Here is a 20,445-nt window from a genome sequence, read left to right on the forward strand (position 1 = left end):
AAAGATCTAAACAGACATTTCTCCAAAGAAATACAGATGGCTAACAAACACATGAAAAGATGCTTAACATCACTCATTATCAGAGAAATGCAAATCAAAGCCACAATGAGGTCCCATTACATGCCAGTCAGAATGGCTACTATCCAAAAGTCTACAAGCAATAAATGCTGGAGAGGGTGTGAAGAAAAGGGAACCCTCTTACACTGTTGGTGCGAATGCAAACTAGTACAGCCACTGTGGAGAACAGTGTGGAGATTCATTAAAAAACTGGAAATAGAACTGCCATATGACCCAGCAATCCCACTCCTGGGCATACACACAGAGGAAACCAGATCTGAAAGAGACACATGTACCCCAATGTTCATCACAACACTGTTTATAATTGCCAGGACATGGAAGCAACCTAGATGCCCATCAGCAGAGGAATGGATAAGGAAGCTGTGGTACATATACACAATGTAATATTACTCAGCCATTAAAAAGAATTCATTTGAATCAGTTCTAATGAGATGGATGAAACCAGAGCCCATTATACAGAGTGAAGTAAGCCAGAAAGATAAACACCAATACAGTATACTAACGCATATATATATGGAATTTAAAAAGATGGTAACGGAAACCCTAACAGAAAAAGAGACACAGATGTACAGAACAGACTTTTGGACTCTGTGGGAGAAGGCGAGGGTGGGATGTTCTGAGAGAATAGCATAGAAACAAGTATACTATCAAGGGTGAAACAGATCACCAGCTCAGGTTTGATGCATGAGACAAGTGCTCAGGGCTGGTGCACTGGGAAGACCCAGAGGGATGGGGTGGGGAGGGAGGTGGGAGGGGGGATCGGGATGGGGAACACATGTAAATCCATGGCTGCTTCATGTCAATGTATGGCAAAAACCACTATAATATTGTAAAGTAATTAGCCTCCAACTAATAAATGAAAATAAAAAATAAAATTTATTTATTCCTCAGCAAGGGCTCAGGAAGGTTTCTAGAAAACATGATGAGGGGAGATAAGGGGGTCGGGGAGGCAGCTGCAAGAAAGCAGGTAATTTAGCCATGTCCACAGGGGTCCACCACAGGGGACGCGTATACCTCTGTGGAGTATTTACAGCCAGAAGCAATGGGAGGTGTTTATAAAGATGTAGCAGAATTCATAGTTGCAACAAAGGCAAAAACAAAAGGAAGGTGCGTTCTCCTTACCCCATAAGCATTCTTGAATGTTCTAAACACTGTGGAGGTTTCTACACTTGCAATTTGATGTGGATTCATTACTAAAGTAGGCTAAGGGCCTTTCTTAAGGGGGTGGGCTGGGTTTTGTTTTGTTTCCATTGTGCATCTGAGCACCCCACCTGCTCAGAAAATTCAACCCTGTACTCCTGCTCCTGGAGACCGCTGGAGTATGGCAGACTGGGACTTCAGCCTCACTGCAAAAACTCAGAGCAAGCAAAAGCCTAGCTGGTCCACTTATACATAGGTTTTTCTCTGTAAACAAACAGAGGGCCCTCCATATCTGTGGGTTTCACACCGGCAGATGTGGAGGGCCCGCTATGGGACTTGAGCATCTGCAGATTTTGGTATCCCTCGCGGGTCCCGGAACCAATCCTGGGCGACACCAAGAGGTGAACGTATTAGTTTGATTGCTTCTCCTTACTTAGTACTGGCTGCTGGATATGGCGAGCTGAGCCAGGAGATAGTCCCCAAACGATTCTCTAAGGTCTACGGAGCTACGGTGAGCGCCCACTCTTCCCGTCCACAAATTAGGCACAGGCCCTTGGTCTGGGAAGACGCTGGACCAAGTGTGCAGTACTTGGTCAGCTAAGTTGCAACTTGGGGGCCTGAGTTCTGCTCTCACTCACGCTCCCTACCAGCGCCCCACGTGGTGCCCCCCACCCGCACCTCCTGCCCGCCTCCCTCCCCCGGCCCCCAGGACAGCCACGCCCCTGCCGCATGCGCACCTCGGCCGACCCAACCCCCAGCAGTTGATAATAAACCCCCCAGAGGGTGTGTATTCGGACTCGTCCCGAGCCGACGCCAGAGTAGCCTTGACGGTGCCAGATCGCGGGCCGCCGCTTCTAGCCCTGAGTCAAGAGCCGGGGTCTCGGGAGATCCAGGACAGCCTCCGCTGAAGGCACAGCATCCAGGACAGGGGTCTGAACATGAAGCCTCAACCGCAGAGGGGCCACAGTGCCGATGCCGACACCCACGCGGTCGTTGCGGGCTTCCTCAGGCTGGGGTTCAAGGAGAATTGGGAAGAAGCGCACGGTCAGTGGCAGGCTGGGCACTCGGTTCAGGGGATACCCAGAAACGAATTTCCCTAGGGAGGGGCGAGCGGGAGAATTCCTCCTCTGACGCAGCGGGTTCCCACCTCTTCCCCAGCCGGCTTGCTCGACGGCCTGATCTTTGGCTTTGGGTTTCTTCTCTTGCAGAGGCCGAGCCCGCGAAGATCTCGTTTCCTAGAGAGAGGGGAGAGGAGCCGAAGGCTCAGTCCGAAACTGAGCAGGGAGCAGCCGCGGAGGGGAAAGAGGCAGGATATGAAGAAGGAGAAGGAAAGGAAGGCGGCGATGTGGGCGCGGGAGATGCGGGCCCCCAGGATGGGGAAAGTCGCGAGGCCAAGGCTGAGGCGGGCGCGGGCGGCGGCGAAGGCGGAGAGAATGGCGGGGAGGAGCAGCGCCCGGGAGCCGCCGTCGAGCTTCGGAAGGCGGCAGACGGGCGCCGCCGAGTCCGCCAGCACACCTTCACGCTGGAGCAGCTGTGGGAGTTGGAGGGAGTTTTCCACCGCACTCCGTATCTCGACGAGGCCATGCAGTAAGCGGGCAGCCCTGGGGCAGTTGGCTGGAGGCGAGCGGGTCCCTGTCCTCAGCTCTGGAGTCGAAAACCCCAGGGCCTGGGGCGGGGGCGGGGGCTCTGCGCGGTGGGAATTGAGTCAGCATTATGGTGCGGAGTTAGAATAAGTCACGTCGGGAAACTGTCGGCTCACAGTTAACAAATGAGTCGCCTGAGGCATGGTGGAGTACGTGCGCGGTTAGATTCTACTTTGTTTTAAAATATTGGTCATCAGTTATTCATGGATTATATTCGCATTAATGTAAATACTACGTTGAACGTGAAATTCGCTCAGTCGTGTCAGACTCTTTGCGACCCTATGGACTGTAGAGTCCATGGAATTCTCCAGGCCAGAATACTGGAGTGGGTAGCAGTTCCCTTCTCCAGGGAATCTTCCCACCCCAGGGATCAAACCCAGGTCTCCCGCATTGCAAGAGAATGCTTTACCAGCTGAGCCACCAGGGAAGCCCAAATACTACATTAAAACATCCTTTATCTTAATTACTGAATTTTTAGTTACCCTTAAAGTTGTGCCTGAGGTAGAATTGTCCCTAAAGCAAGCTACCGAGTGGAGAATGAATGGATTGCTGAGTATCTTTGAATGCAGATAAAATTTTAAAAGCTATCATTTACATTGCACTTATTGTGTTAAGCACTTGCCCTAAAGGGTTTTCTACACATTGTCATTGAATCTTCACAACCCTATGTGAATGTGGTAGCTACTGTTTTTTATCCCGGCTTAACCTGTTAAAAAACTGAAGCCCAGAGACATGAAGAGACTTGCCCAAGATCCACACAGCTGGGATGTGGCTGAGATTTGATCCTAGGAGGCTGTTCAGTAGGCAAGGCCAGAGGTGATGGTGTGTGGCTCCAGGTAGTGGTAATGGATAGAAGCGAACAGCTTAAAGAGGTATTTAGAAGGTAAAATTGATAGCAATTCATGGTAATTTAGACATAGGAATAAAAGGAAATGATTAGAAAAATATCTGAGTTTCTGATTTGCCTAACTGAATGTCGGGTGGTATACTCACTGAGCTAGGGAATATTGAAAGAGTGACAGAAGCTTGCAAGAGACAGAGAAGGACTGATTGGAGAGGCTGTAGGCAAACCATATCATGGAAACCTCCATGGTGGTAGGAGATAATTTAATGAGAAGGGATGAGAAGGTAAATAGCATCAGCTTTGGCTCAGTATTTTCTGTTCAGTTTGATTACTCCAAGTTCAGTTGGCTTTTGCTGTGTGATAATTCTAAGAATCAGTCCAATTTCTCCCTTTCTCAAGTGTCAAACTCAAGATGCCCCTTGATTTGGGTGTCTAGAACTGCCTATATCTCATTTATACCTTTTGACTGCCTTCACCCAATTCCCCCACCTGACTCCCTCCTGTAACCAACAATCTAATCTCTTTTTTTTAGTTTGTTTACTTTTGAAGTATAATTGACCTACAACAACATGTTAGTTCCTGTTATACAACATAGTGGTTCATTATTTCTATACATTTAAAAATAATCACCATAAGTCTGTCACCATAAAAGATATTATATAATTATTGACTATATGCCCCACACTGTACATTTCATACCAGTTATTCATTTATTTTGCAACTGGAAGTTTTTACCTCTTAATCTCCTTCACCTATTTCTCTCCTCCCCCAACTCCTCCTTTCAGACAACCACCTGTTTTTTTCCTCTGTATATATAATTTTGTCTCTGTTTAGTTATATTTGTTCATTTGTTTCATTTATTAGATGTAAGTGAAATCATACAGTGTTTGTCTTTCTGTGTCTGACTTATTTCACTAAACATAATACTCTCTAGGTCCATCCACATTATTACAAATAGCAGAATTTCATTCATTTTTATGACTGAGAAGTATTCCATTGTATATATATATACCACATCTTCTTTATCCATTTATCTGTTACTGGGCACTTAGGTTGCTGTCATATTTTGGCTGTTGTAAATAATGCTGCTATGAACATTGAGGTGCAAATATCATTTTGAATTACTGTTTTCATTTTCTTTGATATTTACCCAAGAGTGGAATTGCTGGATCATATGGTAGTTCTATTTTTAGCTTTTTTTTGAGAAACCTCCATACTGTTTTCCATAGTAGCTGTACCAGTTTACATTCCCACAGTGTAGGATTCCCTTTTCTCCACATCCTTGCCAACATTTGTTATCCTTTTGATGACAGCCATTTGACAGGTATGAGGTGTTCTCATTATGGTTTTGATTTGCGTTTCTCTGATGATTAACAGTGTTGAGCATTTTTTTTCATATGTCTGTTGGCCATCTGTGTATCTTCTTTGGCAAAATGTCTATTCAGGTCTTCTGCCCATTTTTGCATTAGGTTCTTTGTTTTTTGATACTGAATTGTATGAAGTGGAGTGAAAGTCACTCAGTCATGTCCGACTCTGTGACCCCATGGACTATACAGTCCATGGAATTCTCCAGGCCAGAATACTGGAGTGGGTAGCCTTTGCCTTCTCCAGGGGATCGTCCCAATCCAGGGCTTGAACCCAGGTCTTCTGCATTGCAGGTGGATTCTTTACCAGCTGAGCCACACAAGGGAAGCCCAAGAATAGTGAAGTGGGTAGCCTATCCCTTCTCCAGCAGATACTCCTGACCCAGGAATAGAACCAGGGTCTCCTGCATTGCAGGTGGATTCTTTACCAACTGAGCTATGAGGGAAGCCCGACCTGTTTTTATAAATATTGGATATTAACTCCTTGTCAGTAATAGCCTTTGCAAAAATTTTCTCCTGTCCAGTAGGTTATCCTTTTGTTTTGTATATGGTTTCCTTTGCTGTGCAAAAGCTTTTAAGTTTAATTAGGTCTCATTTGTTTGTTTTTGCTTTTATGTCTTTTGCCTTAGGAGACAGATTCCCAAAAAGTATTGCTGTGATTCATGTCAAAGAGTATTCTGCCTATGTTTTCCTCTAGGAGTTTTATAGTATCTAGTCTTACATTTAGGTCATGAATCCATTTTGAGCTTATTTTTTAATGTTCTGTGAGAAAATGTTCTAATTTCTTTTACATGCAGCTGTCCAGTATTCCTAGCACCACTTATTAAAGAGACTCTTTTCCCTGTTGTATATTCTTACCTGCTTTGTCATAGATTAATTAACGATAAGTACTTGGGTTTATTTCTGTACTCTCTAGTCTGTTCTAGTGATCTATGTGTCTGTTTTTAATGCCAGTACCATACTGAGGTTTTTCTTTTTTTTTTGGCCACACGCCATGCCATTCAGAATCTTCTCTGACAAGGGATCGAACCCAAGCCGCTTGTAGTGAAAGGGCGGTGTCAGGTGTCTTAACCACTGGACTGCCAGGGAAGTGCATTGATGACTATAGCTTTGTGGTATAGTCTGAAGCCATGGAGTGTGAAACCTCTAGCTTTGTTCTTTTTTCTCAAAATTACTTTGGCCATTTGGGGGTCTTTTGTGTTTTCACATAAATTTCAGGATTATTTATTCTTTGGGTGAATTTATTGTTGGATGAATAATGTCATATATTTCACTTTTTTGTAGGTTCTTTTTGTTTTTTAAATTAATTTTTATTGAAGTATAGTTGCTTTACAATGTATTAGTTTCTGCAGTATAGTAAAATGAATGAGCTATACATATACACATAGCGCCTCTTTTTTTTTAATTTCCTTCCTTGTCATGTATTTTGATAGGGATTGCATTAAATCTGTAGATTACTTTGGGTTGTGTGGGTATTTTAGCGATATTAATTCTTCCAATCCAAGAACATAGATTATCTTTCCATTTCTTTGTATAATTTTTAAATTCCTTCAGCAGTGTTTTATAGTTTTCAGAGTATAGGCCTTTCACTTGGTGAAAGTTTATTTCACTTCCTTTGGTGAAACCAAACCTCCTTGGTTAAGATTATTCTTAGGCATTCTTTTTAATGCTATTTTAAATGGGATTGTTTTCTTGCTTTCTCTGATATTATTTCTCTGATATATTATTAAGTGTATAGAAAAGCAACACATATCTAATATTAATGTTGAATCCTGAAACTTTATTGAATTAATTTATTAGTTCTAATAGATTTTTGGTGGGGACTTTAAAGTTATCTTTTTTAAAAAAATTGAGGAATAGTTGATACACAATATTATATGTTTTAGGTGTACAACATAGTGATTCACAATTTTTAAAGGTTGTACTCCACTATAGTTCTTAGGAAATATTGGCTATATTCCCTGTGCTGTACAATCTATCCTTGTAGCTTATTTATTTTATACATAGTAGTTTGTACTTATTAATCCACTACCCCTATCTTGTTCCTCTCTCCTGTCTCTCCTCACTGGTAACCACTAGTTTATTCTCTCCATCTATGAGTCTTGTTTCTTTTTTTGTTATATTCAATAGTTTGTTTTCATTTTTAGATTCCACATATAAGTGGTATCATACACTATTTGCCTTTCTCTGTCCTACTTATTTATTTCACTGAGCATAATACCCTCCAAGTCCATCCATGTTGTTGCAGATGGGAAAATTTCATTCTTATTAATGTTGAGTAGTATTCTATTGTATGTGTATACCATATCTTCTTTATCCATTCTTGTGTTGATGGACACTTATATTTCTTCCATATTCACTGTTGTGAATAATGCTGGTATGAACATTGGGGTGCATGTATCTTTTTGAGTTAATTTTTTTTAAGGTATATACCCAGGATTGAAATTTCTGGGTCATACGGTAGTTCTGTTTTTAATTTTTTTGAGAAACCTCCTTACCGGTTTCTACAGTGGATGCACCAATTTATATTCCCACCAACAGTGTGCAAGTGCTCTCTTTTCTCCACAAGCTCACCAACATTTGTTATTTGTAGTCTTTTTGATGATAGCCATTCTGACATGTGTGAGGTGATATCTCATTGTAGTTTTGGTTTGCATCTCTCTCGTGATTAGTGATGTCTGATTCATTGAGGTGTAGTTGATTTCAAATATTCTATTAGTTTCAGATGTGCAACATACTGACTGAAAATTTTTATAGACTATTCTTCATTTAAAGTTATTATAAGATATTGGCTATATTCCTGCTGCTGTAAAATAAATACATCCTTTTTAATTTTCCAATTCAGTTTCATTACTAATAATTTATCTGTTCAAATTTTCTATTTCTTCTTGCTTCAGTCTTGGTAGACTGTACATTTCTAGGAATTTGTTAATTTCTTCTAGGTTATCCATTTTATTGGTGTCTAATTGATTGTTCATAGTAGTCTCTCATGAGCCTTTGTATTTCTGTGGTGTTGATTGTAACTTCTTTTTCATTTCTGATTTTATCGATTTGGACCCTCTTTTTCTTGATGAGTCGAGTCTGGCTAAAGATTTATTAATTTAATTTACCTTTACAAAGAATCAACTCTTATTTGCATTGCTATTTTATATATTTTTAAATCTATTTCATTTATTTCTTCTCTGATCTTTATGATTTCTCCCTTGTACTAACTTTGGGTTTTGTTAGTTCTCCTTTTTCTAGTTCCTTTAGGTGTGCGGTTAGGTTGCTTATGTGAGATTTTTCTTATTTCCTGAGGTAAGCTTGAATTACTACAAACCTCCCTCTGAAAACTGCTTTTAGTGGATCCCATAGATTTTGGATTATTATGTTTTCATTTTCATTTGTTGCCAGTTTTTTTTTTTTTATTTCGCCTTTGATTTCTTCAATGACTCATTCGTTGTTTGGTAGCATTTTGTTTAGCCTCCATGTATTTGTGTTTTTTTGAAGTTTTTTCCTTGTACTTGATTTCTAGTCTCACAGCATTGTAGTTGGAAAAGATGCTTGATACCATTTCAGTTTTCTGAAATTTATTGAGACTTGTTTTGTGGAGAATGTTCCATGTGCACTTGAGAATGTGTTCAGTTCAGTTCAGTTGCTCAGTCGTGTTTGACTCTTTGCAGTCCCATGAACTGCAGTATGCCAGGCCTCCCTGTCCATCGCCAACTCCCAGAGCTTACTCAAACTCATGTCCATTGACTCGGTGATGCCATCCAACCATTTCATCCTCATTCGTCCCCGTCTCCTCCTGCCTTCAATATTTCCCAGCATCAGGGTCTTTTCCAATGAGTCACTTCTTTGCATCAGGTGGCCAAAGTATTGGAGTTTCAGCTTCAGCATCAGTCCTTCCAATGAATATTCAGGACTGAGTTCCTTTAGGATGGACTGGTTGGATCTCCTTGCAGCCCAAGGGACTCTCAAGAGTCTTCTCCAACACCACAGTTCAAAAGCATCAATTCTTCTGCACTCAGCTTTTATAGTCCAACTCTCACATCCATATATGACTATTGGAAAAACCAGAGCTATGACTAGACAAACCTTTGTTGGCAAAGTAACGTCTCTGCTTTTTAGTATGCTGTCTAGGTTGGTCATAGCTTTTCTTCCAAGGAGCAAGCGTCTTTTAATTTCATGGCTGCAGTCAATATCTGCAGTGATTTTGGAGCCCCCCAAAATAAAGTCTGCCACTGTTTCCACTGTTTCCCCATCTATTTGCCATGAAGTGATGGGACCAGATGCCATGATCTTAGTTTTCTGAATGTTGAGTTTTAAGCCAACTGTTTCACTCTCCTTTTTCACTTTCATCAAGAAGCTCTTTATTTCTTCTTTGCTTTCTGTCATAAAGGTGGTGTCATCTGCATATCTGAGGTTATTGATATTTCTCCCAGCAATCTTGATTCCAGGTTGTTCTTCCTCCAGTCCAGCGTTTCTCATGATGTACCCTGCATATAAGTTAAATAAGCAGGGTGACAGTATATAGCCTTGATGTACTCCTTTCCCGATTTGAAACCAGTCTGTTGTTCCATGTCCAGTTCTAACTGTTGCTTCCTGACCTGCATACAGATTTCTCAGGAAGCAGATCAGGTGGTCTGATACTCCCATCTCTAAGTAAGGTAATTAGCCTCCAACTAATAAAAATAAATGGAAAAAAAATTAAAAACTAAAAAAAAAAAAGAATTTTCTAGAGTTGTTGTGGTCCACACAGTCCAAGGCTTTGGCATAGTCATTAAAGCAGAAACAGATGTTTTTCTGGAACTCCCTTGCTTTTTTGATGATCCAGAAGATGTTGGCAATTTGATCTCTGGTTCCTCTGCCTTTTCTAAATCCAGCTTGAACATCTAGAAGTTCACGGTTCATGTACTGTTGAAGCCTGGCTTGGAGAATTTTGAGCATTACTTTACTAGTGTGTGAGATGAGTGCAATTGTGCGGTAGTTGAGCATTCTTTGGCATTGCCTTTCTTTGGGATTGGAATGAAAACTGACCTTTTCCAGTCCTGTGGCCACTGCTGTTTTCCAAATTTGCTGGCACATTGAGGGCAGCACTTTCACAGCATCATCTTTCAGGATTTGAAATAGCTCAACTGGAAAAAAAAAAAAAGAAATAGCTCAACTGGAATTCCATCACCTCCACTAGCTTTGTAGTGATGCTTCCTAAGGCCCACTTGACTTCACATTCCAGGATGTCTGGCTCTAGCTGAGTGTGAGTGATCACACCATAGTGATTATCTGTGTCGTGAAGATCTTTTTTGTATAGTTCTTCTGTGTATTCTTGCCACCTCTTCTTAATATCTTCTGCTTCTGTTAGGTCCATACCATTTCTGTCCTTTATTGAGCCCATCTTTGCATGAAATGTTTCCTTGGTATCTCTAATTTTCTTGAAAAGATCTCTAGTCTTTCCCATTCTATTGTTTTCCTCTATTTCTTTGCATTGATTGCTGAGGAAGACTGTCTTATTATATCTCTCCTTGCTATTCTTTGGAACTCTGCATTCAAATGGGTATATCTTTCCTTTTCTCCTTTGCCTTTCCCTTCTCTTCTTTTCATAGCTGTTTGCAAGGCCTCCTCAGACAACCATTTTGCCTTTTTGCATTTCTTTTTCTTGGGGATGGTCTTGATTCCTGTCTCCTGTACAATGTCATGAACCTTTGATAGTTCTTCAGGTACTCTATCAGATCTGATTCCTTGAATCTATTTGTCATTTCCACTGTATAATCATAAGGGATTTAATTTAGGTCATAAATCTGAATGGTGTAGTGGTTTTCCCTACTTTTTTCAATTTAAGTCTGAATTTGCCAATAAGGAGTTCATGGTATGTGCCACAGTCAGCTCCCAGTCTTGTTTTTGCTGACTGTATAGAACTCCTCTGTCTTTGGCTGCAAAGAATATAATCAATCTGATTTCAGTATTGACCATCTGGTGATATCCATGTGTAGAGTCTTCTGTTGTGCTGTTGGAAGAGGGTGTTTGCTATGACCAGTGCATTCTCTTGGCAAAACTCTGTTAGCCTTTGCCCTGCTTCATTCTGTACTCCAAGGCCAAATTTGCATGTTACTCCAGGTATCTCTTGACTTTCTACTTTGGCATTCCAGTCCCCTATAATGAAAAGGAGATAATTTTTTGGGTGTTAGTTCTAGAAGGTCTTGTAGGTCTTCATAGAACTGCTCAACTTCTGCTTCTTCAGCATTACTGATCGGGGCATAGACCTGAATTACCGTGATATTGAATGGTTTGCCTTGGAAATGAACAGAGATCATTCTGTCGTTTTTGAGATTTCATCCAAGTACTTCATTTCCGACTCCTTTGTTGACTATGATGGCTGCTCCATTTCTTCTAAGGGATTCCTGCCCACCATAGTAGATATAATGGTCATCTGAGTTAAATTCACCCATTCCAGTCCACCTTAGTTCACTGATTTCTAAAATGTCTACATTCCTAAAATGTCAACGTGTATTCTGCTGCCTTTGGATGGGATGCTCAATCAGTCCATTAAGTCTAATATGTCATTTGAGGTCAGTGTTTCCTTATTGATTTTCTGTATGGATGATCTGTCCATTGATGTAAGTGGGGTGTCAAAGTCCCGAATTTCATGCTTACTGTCAGTTTCTCCCTTATGTTTGTTAGTATGTACTGTATGTATTTTAGGTACTCTTATGTTGGGTGCCTATATATTTACAGTTGTTATATCTTCTTGAGTTGATTCTATGTTCATTATGTAATGTCTTTCTTTGTCTCTTGTTATGGTCTCTGTTTGAAAGACTAGTTTATCTCATACAAGTGTTGCTACCCCAGGTTTCTTTTGATTTAAATTTGCATTGGATACCTTTTTCCATCCTCTCACTTTTTGTCTGAGTATTTAGATCTGAAGGGAGACTCGCTGTAGGCAGTGTGTATGTGGGATTTGTTTCTGTGTCCAGTCAGCCACTCTGTGCCTTTTAATTGAAGCATTTATTCCATTTATATTTAAAGTAATTATTGGTAGGTATATATTTACTGCCATTTTGTTAATTCTTTTCTTTTTGTTCTTTTCTTCTTCTTTGCTCTCTTCCCTCGTGATTTGATGGCTTTCTTTAGTCTTATGTTTGGATTCCTTTCTCTTTTGTTGTATGTGTATCCATTATGGATTTTTGGTTTGTGGTTACCATGAGGTTTATATGGACAGTGTATTTGATTACACTTATATATATATATATATATATATATATATATACATGTATATGTATTCTTTTTCAGATTCTTTTCCATTACAGTTTATTATAAGATATTGAATAACCTTCCCTGTGCTATACAGTAAATCCTTGTTGTTTATCTATTTTATATATGATAGTGTGCATCTGTTAATCCCATACTCGCAATTTATTCCCCCTCCTCCATAACCATAAATTTGTTTTCTACGTCTGCAAATCTATTTCTGTTTTGTAAAAAAGTTCATTTGTACTGTTTTTTTGATTCTGCATGTAAGTGATATCTTATAATGTTTGTTGGAATTAATTCACTTAGCTTAATACTATCCAGGTCCATCCACATGGTTACAAATGGCAGAATTCCATTCTTTTTATGGCTGAGTAATATTCCATTGTATATACATACCACATCTTTATCCATTCATCTGTTGATGAACACTTAGGGTGCTTCCATGTTTTAGCTATTGTAAACAGTGCCACTATGAACATTGGTGTATGTGTATCTTTTCTAATTAGAGTTTTGCTCTTTTCTAGATATATGCCCGGATGTGGGATGAGCAGTGTTGAGAATCTTTTCATGTGCCTGATGGCCATCTATATGTCTTCTTTGAAGAAATGTCTGGGCTTAATTTCCAAAATACAGAAATAGCTCATACAACTTAATAACAACAGCAATAAAAACCCAACCCAATCAAAAAATGGGTAGAAGACCAAAACAGAGATTTCTTCAAAGAAGACATGTGTGTGTGTGCACATTTGTGTCCAACTCTTTGTGACCCCATGGATTCTTGGCTTGAAATTCCATGCACAGAGAAGCCTGACAGGCTACAGTCCCATACATTCACAACGAGTTAGACACGATAGAGCACATGCACATATGTCTTCTTTGGAGACATGTCTTTGGAGAAATGTCTATTTAGGTCTTCTCATTTTTTGATTGGGTTGTTTTTTGTTGTTATTGAGTTGTATGAGCTGTTTGCATATTTTGAAAATTAAGCTCATGTTGATTGCATCATTTGCGAATACTTTCTTCTGTTTTGTAAACCTACGGACTTTCATTTTCTTTATGGCTTTCTTTGCTGTGTAAAAGCTTATAACTTTACTTTTTATTCTTTTCTTATTTGTGTTAATAGCCTTTTTTTTTTTTTCTTAGAGAAGTTCCTTTGTTTCTTTTAAAGCATGTTTTGTGGTGTAGAAAACTCAGCTTTTGCTTGTCTGTAAAAGTCTTTTATCTTCTCTTCGACTCTGAATGATAGCTTTTCCAGGTAGAGTATTCTTTGTTGTAGATTTTTTTTCCCTTTGATCACATTAAATACACCGTGTCACTTCCTCTGGTCATCAGAACTATATGCTCCAAGGGTGCTTTCTGTATGGGCTGCATGAACCCTTCTATTGTGGTGGGCTGACTACCGTGGGTGGACCCCAGGTCTGTTGGTTACCAGGCATTGCCTAGTGCATAGGCTGCTGGCCCACTGGTGTTTGGGGCTGAGTCTTGGGTCCTCTGGCGGGCAAGTCTGGTTCTTGTGTGACTGGTGACTCAGGAGGTCCTATGGCAACTGACTTGTTGGTGAGTGAGGCTGTGTCCCTGCCCAGCTAACTGCTTGGTTTGGGGTGTGCTGGGATTAGTGCCAATAGACTGGTGGGAGGGCTGGGTCACAGTGCTAATAATCTAGAGGGAGGATTTCAAAATGGCCCTTGCCAGCCACAGAATCCTCACGGTCCAACGAGCACCTTAAAATGGCTGCTTCCAGCGTCTGTGTGCCCAGGGTGAGCTGTAGTTGTTTCCTGCCTCTTCAGGAGATTCTCCAGATCAACAGATAGGTCTGACCGAGGCTCCTTTCAAATCACTGCTTCTGCCCTGGGTCCCGGAGCATGTGAGATTTTCACCCTTTCAGAGTGGAGTCTCAATTTCTCACAGCCCCCGGGTCTCCTGAAAGGAAGCCCTGCTGGCCTTCAAAGCAAAATGTTCCGAGAGCTTATCTTCCCAGCTCAGGACCCCAGGCTAGGAAATCTACTGTGCTCAGACCCCTTGCTTCTTGTGGTGAATCTCTTCAATTATAATTATCATCCTGTATATGGGTTGCCTGGTGGCTCAGATGGTTAAGAATCCACCTGCAGTGCAGGAGACCTGGGTTCGACTCCTGGGTTGGGAAGATCCCTTGGAGGAGGGCTTGGCAATCCACTCCAGTTTTCTTGCCTGGAGAATCCCCATGGGCAGAGGAGCCTGGTGGGCTACAGTCCATGGCGTCACAAAGAGTGGGACACGGCTGAGCGACTAAGCACAGCACATATGGATTGCTGACCTGTGGGTGTGAGTCTTGACTATACCCCTTCCCCACCTTTCCTGTCCATCTTATCGTGTTTCTTTCTTTATATCTGTAGCTGTGTAAGATCTTGTCTGCTCATCTTTCAGGTCATTCTCATCAATAGCTTCTCTGTATATAGTTATAATTTTGGTGTGCCCAAAGGAGGAAGTAAGCTCAGAGTTTTCTTATGCTGTTATCTTGGCTACTCTCTGAATAAATATTTTAAATAGTGAGAAATGTACAACATATATTTCACTTCATGCATAATGTCAAATGCTGAATATTTGTAATTATTCCCCCTCAGACAGGAGCTTGCAAGACGCATGGGAGTGACTGAAGATAGAATACAGGTGAGTAAACTGGAAAAAAGCACTATGGCGTAACAGCCATTCTAAAACCCACTTTAGGAACTGGATACCTTGTCCTGGACATTCTCACGTTGGTTTGTTTTTGCAGCCTTCACTATATTTGGGAAGTAAGATTGGAACTTCTGGGACTTTGGGGCCAGAATATATACCTGTTCAGTAAAGTAAACTCCTTGTAACACTGATATCCTTTAGGGGGCAGTTCTCTGCAGACTCATGTTGGGACAGAGTCTGACTTGGGAATTATTCAAATTAATGCACCAAATTGCTGGGTTATAAGGGGGTCCCACCCCTTGAGTGGCAACTCACTCCAGTATTCTTGCCTGGAGAATCCCCACGGACAGAGGAGCCTGGTGGGCTACAGTCCATGGGGTCACAAAGAGTTGGACACGACTGAGTGACTAAGCACACAAGGGGGTTCAAGTAAGCTAAATTATTTAAAATATTTAAGCCAGGCATCAGCTCTTTCTGCAAGGAGTGAATTTTCAAGTATTCAGGCATTTGGGTAAGGGAATAATTCACCTCAGGACGCAACATATGAGCAACAAATGTACGTTTAGTTTAGCTGAGACTGATGGGGAGGGGGATAATTTAAAATTCCAAGTGCCTGATCCTCCTGCTGTTGTTTTCGTGTGTTTGGTAGAGCAGTGCAGGAGACACAAGAGATGTGGGGTCCATCCCTGTTTTAGGAAGACCTCCTGGAGTAGGAAATGACAACTTGCTTCAGTATTCTTGCCTGGAAAATACCATGGACAGAGGAGCCTGGCAGGCTCTGTGGGGTCGCAAAGAGTCAGACACAACTGAGCACACACATACTCACACTCACAATAGTGTAGAGTTTCAGCTGTAAATTTTAATTTTCTGAAATTGTTTGAAGTGAAGCCTGAAAACATTGCTAACATAGTAGGTTGTGCATTATGATGGAGGTGGAGGAAAGGTTTGCAACCCTTAGGAATTTGTCTAAATATATATATTAAAAGAAGTTGAATAAATTTCCACTGACCTAGAAAAGTGAGTTTGAGAAAATTGGACACTGTCAATATATTTATTGGAGATACTGCATATATGCAACATTATGAAACTACCAAATGTATCACTGAATATTATTTTGAGCAATTTCTAATGTCTAAGGATTTTTTTTCTGCCCTTTTCATATTATTTGGAGGGATTGGTTTTGAAGAATTTCTCTCTGATGGTCCGTGGTCCATGGCTGTCAGCCAGTAGCTTACCAGTGTTAATTTGAAGTACTTGCCCATTTACTTAGATGGTGATGACTACTCGGTAGCTCAAGGTACAGAAACTAAATATTTGTTCTTACAACAGAGTAAGTTGTATCAAGGGAATATTTTTTTAAACTAGAAAATTAAGAAAGGAAGGAAGAAAAATCAGGAAGGTTTTATTTGCTTTGCTGCAGAGCCTATATGTGAGGGTTGTGATGGACCTGAGCTGCAGACCTGGGGGCATGGGGGTGGTGGGTCTGGAAATCGGGGCTGGGAGCCTAAGTCCAGGGGCTGGGCTCACAGTCAGGTCTGGCCGGGGCTTGGGAGGCCTGGGCCTCTGCTCTCTTATGCAGGCAAAGCAAGCTCACTGGGAAAGAAAACCTGAAGTTTTGGTGACATGCTTCTCCTGGGTTTACATAGTGATCTCTTAGTGGAGTTCTGAAGGGAAAAGGACCCACAGGAAACAAATAAGGGAAAAGAGAGAATGTTGGCACCTATTTCCAAATTCTATGGCACCAATTTCCCAAAGAAATATTTAATGAACACTTCCCCTTGTTTTCACATATAGTAAGCGTTACTCAGTGAAAGCAGTACTGGGAATATGGAAGCAGTAGCCGCCAGAACTTCAGTTAGCCAGTTTTGCATTTTGCTTATCTTTAAGTAGACTTGATCCCTGGTACACTCTATCCCCACCTCCAAAATGAGCTCTATTAATGTGGCTCCTTAAGACTACATATTCATGCATCAGAAGGGCCCAGATACTAAGATGGGAGAGGAAAAATGAGGCGATAGAGAGAGGAGGCCCTTGGTTTCATGTAAAGTTTGCAGTGTGAAAACATCCAAAAATATTAAATATGATGTAATTCCAATCACTGGGATGCTGAGGGAGCAGTGGGGCCCACAGCACAGGCTTTTCTTTCAGTTGTTAAAAGTTGGCTCATATTTCGGAAGGAGCCATTTTGTGAATCCTGACCCACGTGGTTGTCAAGTCTCTTCCTAACGTGCAGGTTGCACCCTTTTGCCTTAAGCATGAGGGGACGATGAGGCTCCCTGGTTGCGTGGCAGCACCTAGACAGCAGGGCCTTGCTGGGCCCCAGAGACTCTGGTCCAAGGTCCTGCAGCCGCACCCAGAGCAGAGGGAGCCAACCGGGGCCTGAGCCCGGGCAGGTTTGGAGGGTGGGCAGGGTGGAGAGTGCAGAACTGAGAAAGGCAACAGTGGTTGCCGCCTCCCCGCCATCTCTTGGCTGGGCCAAGATTTAAGAATGTTAGTCAGTTTGGGCCGAGTTTGTTCCATGGACATGGCGCCTGGCAGGCTGCAGTCCATAGGGTCGCCCAGAGTCGGACAGGACTGACCACTCAGCGGCAGCGGCAGCAGCAGCCTAAACCTCTCTGATCTGCAGGCTAGAGCTAAGGCAGTGTCCAGGGCTTCAACTCCGCTGGTGCCGGCAGACGAGCCACAGAGTCCCTGGGCCCCCACGACCAAACCTCCCTGGCAGCACCAGCTCCGTCTCTAGAGCCGTCCCAGCGGTCCCTGGGAACAGCTTTTATTTACGAATCCAGCCGCGCCTACTGCTTATTTACTGTGCACCAAAGATGGGCCGTTCAAAACGGGTCCCGTTCCTCTCAGTGTGGTTTTCAAAGGCGCCCACTTTATCTTGTGCCCAACTTCTCCCATGGCGAAGGTGCACCTGCCCAGTGAGTGGGGTTAGTGGCAGGAAGAGTAACAGGCGGGAGGAGAGAGGAGGCCATAAGCCAGTCCAGAGCCAGGCGCGTCATCAGGGCTCACTTGCTGGGGGTGGGGGTGGGGCTGATGGGAGGGCCTTTAAGTAAATGGCCTAAACAATTTAACCGGAAGGAAATAGCTTCTCCTGGTGTAGTTTCCCATTTCAAGTCACCAAGAGTTCCCTGCTCCTTTTTTTTTGTCTGACATTAACTGCTCCATGTACTAACGCAGCCCCTTTTTCTCTCTGACTGGAGGTGTGGTTTAAGCGTAGAAGGACCAAGTGGAGGAACTGTCAGAGAGCACTGAGGTTCAGAGATGCGCCCCCTCTGCGCCGGGCCCACCCTGTGGCCACCAACTGGGGTGGACCCTGCAACACCATCCTCATTCAGGAGCCGAATTGGGTCTGGGTCCTTCTGGAGCCGATGCCCCTGGAGCCGATGCCCCTGGAGCCGACACCTCTGGAGCTGACGCCCCTGGAGCCAACGCCCCTGGAGCTGATGCCCATGCCGCCCATGCCCCCCATGCTGGCCTTGCTGCCCATGCCACCATTACCCCCTCTGTTTCTGCCTCTGCCCTGGTTTCTACCACCCCCCATTCACCCCGGCTGCCCTCACATGGCCTTGCCTGGTCCCCTACCACCAGTGGCCTTTCTGTAGCCCCGTTTCCTCTTGAATGGTCTCCAAGACAGCTTTGTCGAAAGTGCCTTTGAGCCAGATTGAAGTTCTGATACCTCACCATCAAGCACACAGTGCCTGCCAAGTGCCTGCCAAGTGTGTTACATACACGTGCCGAGTCATTGACCCACTGTTTTAGGGCACATTTTCTGTATTTTCAATAAAGTTGTGAAATCTCTGCACATTTGTTCTGTCACATGGGGTTAGTGCGTCTGATGGAAACTGCTGAGCCACACTCGCCATCAGTAGGCCACACACATCTCCAGAGTTTCCCAGGTGCCCAGGAGGGGTGTACACAGACCCACCCATTCTCTTCCACCCTCATCTCCAACACCCATCCTCCCCCCACCCTGCCCCATTGGGACTACCAATGTGCAAGATGGGTGGCGTGAGTCTCCAAGGAAGGACAGTGTGTTCCAAGGCAGGCCTGAGCCACTTTCATGTTGTCAGAGGCAAGGACCCCAAGGGCCACTTCTACAGGGGCAGCTCATAGGGCTTTATGGAGGAGAGGGAGCTGGGTGTTCATCTGGTTCTCTCCCAGTTCTGTTCACCGCCTTCCCTTTTGTGCAGGGGATGCGGGGTGGGGCCGGGGTGCAGACAGAAACCACTCTACGGGACAGGGTGTTCCTGGCTCTGTAGAGGAACTGCAAGAGGAGACTCTGTCTAGGTCAGTGTGAGACTTTTTTCCTCTCCCTCCCCTTTTCCAGAGGTGGAAACCGTAACCCTCCTTCCTCAGCTCAAAGCTGATCATGTGGCCTTCAGATATATCTTGTCACCTTCAACATCCTGGGGAGAACCTGGGTTCCAGCTAATTTAACACTGCAAAGGAGGCTCTTGTTTGGGTGCTGCCTGAATCCAGGAGGAGTGGTCCCTGAGCACTGATGCAGCATAATCACATTATTTAATAGAAGCAGGAAGTCCTTGCCTTTCTTCTTCAAATGGAATTCCCAGGTAGAAACCACCCAGGAAGGGGTATGTGAGGAGAAGGAGAAGGCCCTCAGCCAAGTTCCCCTTGTAGCTGGGGGTTGGGGTGGAGGAGGGGTCATTTGCTGTCAGAGGAAGAGAGTCCTCTCCAGTTTCCTATCCCAGAGGAAGGAGGGATTAAAGCATGGGGACGGGGAGCGTCCAGGCACAGAACCGTATGCAGCTGGCTCTCCCCAGCCCTGGGCCAGGCCACTGTGCGCAAAGAAAACCCCAGTAAATTCTGGATTTAAAAATAACAGCATTGGGACTTCTCTGGTGGTTCAGTGGCTGGGACTCTGCACTCCCAATGCTGGGGGCCCGGGTTGGAATCCTGGTCAAGGAGCTGGATGCCACACAGCAACTAAGAGTTCACATGCTGCAACTAAAGAGCCCACATACCGCAATGAAGATGGGAGATCTCTTCTGCCGTAACAAAGACCCAGTGCAGACAAATAAAGAAATAGAATATTTTAAAAAATCCAGATTATTTCTTCTCTTAAAACAGATAACAACATTGTGATGGTATTATGGTTGTGTATATATGTCCAAACTCGTCAAAATATATACATTAAATATGTGCATTTTTGTATGTTAAGTAACAACAAGCTGAAATAAATACACAGAACAACAATAAAGTTTTTGGTAAGTCAGTAAGTTTGGTAAGCTCTGGCACATTAGTCATATAGTAACTTAATCCTGCAAAGAATGACCCGCTTGTTCATTTGGTCATTGTGTAAAAGGATCCTTTTGGTAAAAGGATGGCTTTTGATGAATTGACTTGGAGCCAAATCCAAGATGTCTAAGGCCAAACCAAGGAGGCAGGGTGTTTATTTACAGAAAGGTCCTATTTAGAACTCCCTCATGGAGCCCCAGGCTCCAACATGAGAAGGACAAGGCTGGGATTTTAT

The 20,445-nt window shown here is 43.1% G+C and overlaps 1 protein-coding gene across 1 annotated transcript; it reads left to right on the forward strand.

Moving 5' to 3' along the window:
* The first annotated feature begins 1,983 nt into the window (after window positions 1–1,983).
* On the forward strand, window positions 1,984–18,756 carry LOC122689743 (homeobox protein ESX1-like). Its single transcript, XM_043896443.1, has 4 exons — window positions 1,984–2,262; window positions 2,427–2,805; window positions 14,897–14,942; window positions 18,155–18,756. The coding sequence occupies exons 1-4, from the start codon at window positions 2,157–2,159 to the stop codon at window positions 18,554–18,556; spliced, it is 933 nt and encodes a 310-aa protein (XP_043752378.1). The 5' UTR covers window positions 1,984–2,156; the 3' UTR covers window positions 18,557–18,756.
* The last annotated feature ends 1,689 nt before the right edge of the window (window positions 18,757–20,445 follow it).

Source organism: Cervus elaphus, chromosome X, assembly GCF_910594005.1.
Source record: "Cervus elaphus chromosome X, mCerEla1.1, whole genome shotgun sequence".
Taxonomy (NCBI): Eukaryota; Metazoa; Chordata; class Mammalia; order Artiodactyla; family Cervidae; genus Cervus; species Cervus elaphus.

Excerpts from the sequence above, each read along its gene's own strand:
- LOC122689743 (XM_043896443.1), top strand. The coding sequence starts at position 2,157 with ATGAAGCCTCAACCGCAGAGGGGCCACAGTGCCGATGCCGACACCCAC. Across the intron at positions 2,263-2,426 it reads GAATTGGGAAGAAGCGCACG|AGGCCGAGCCCGCGAAGATC; the intron begins GTCAGTGGCAGG and ends CTTCTCTTGCAG. Across the intron at positions 2,806-14,896 it reads TATCTCGACGAGGCCATGCA|ACAGGAGCTTGCAAGACGCA; the intron begins GTAAGCGGGCAG and ends ATTCCCCCTCAG.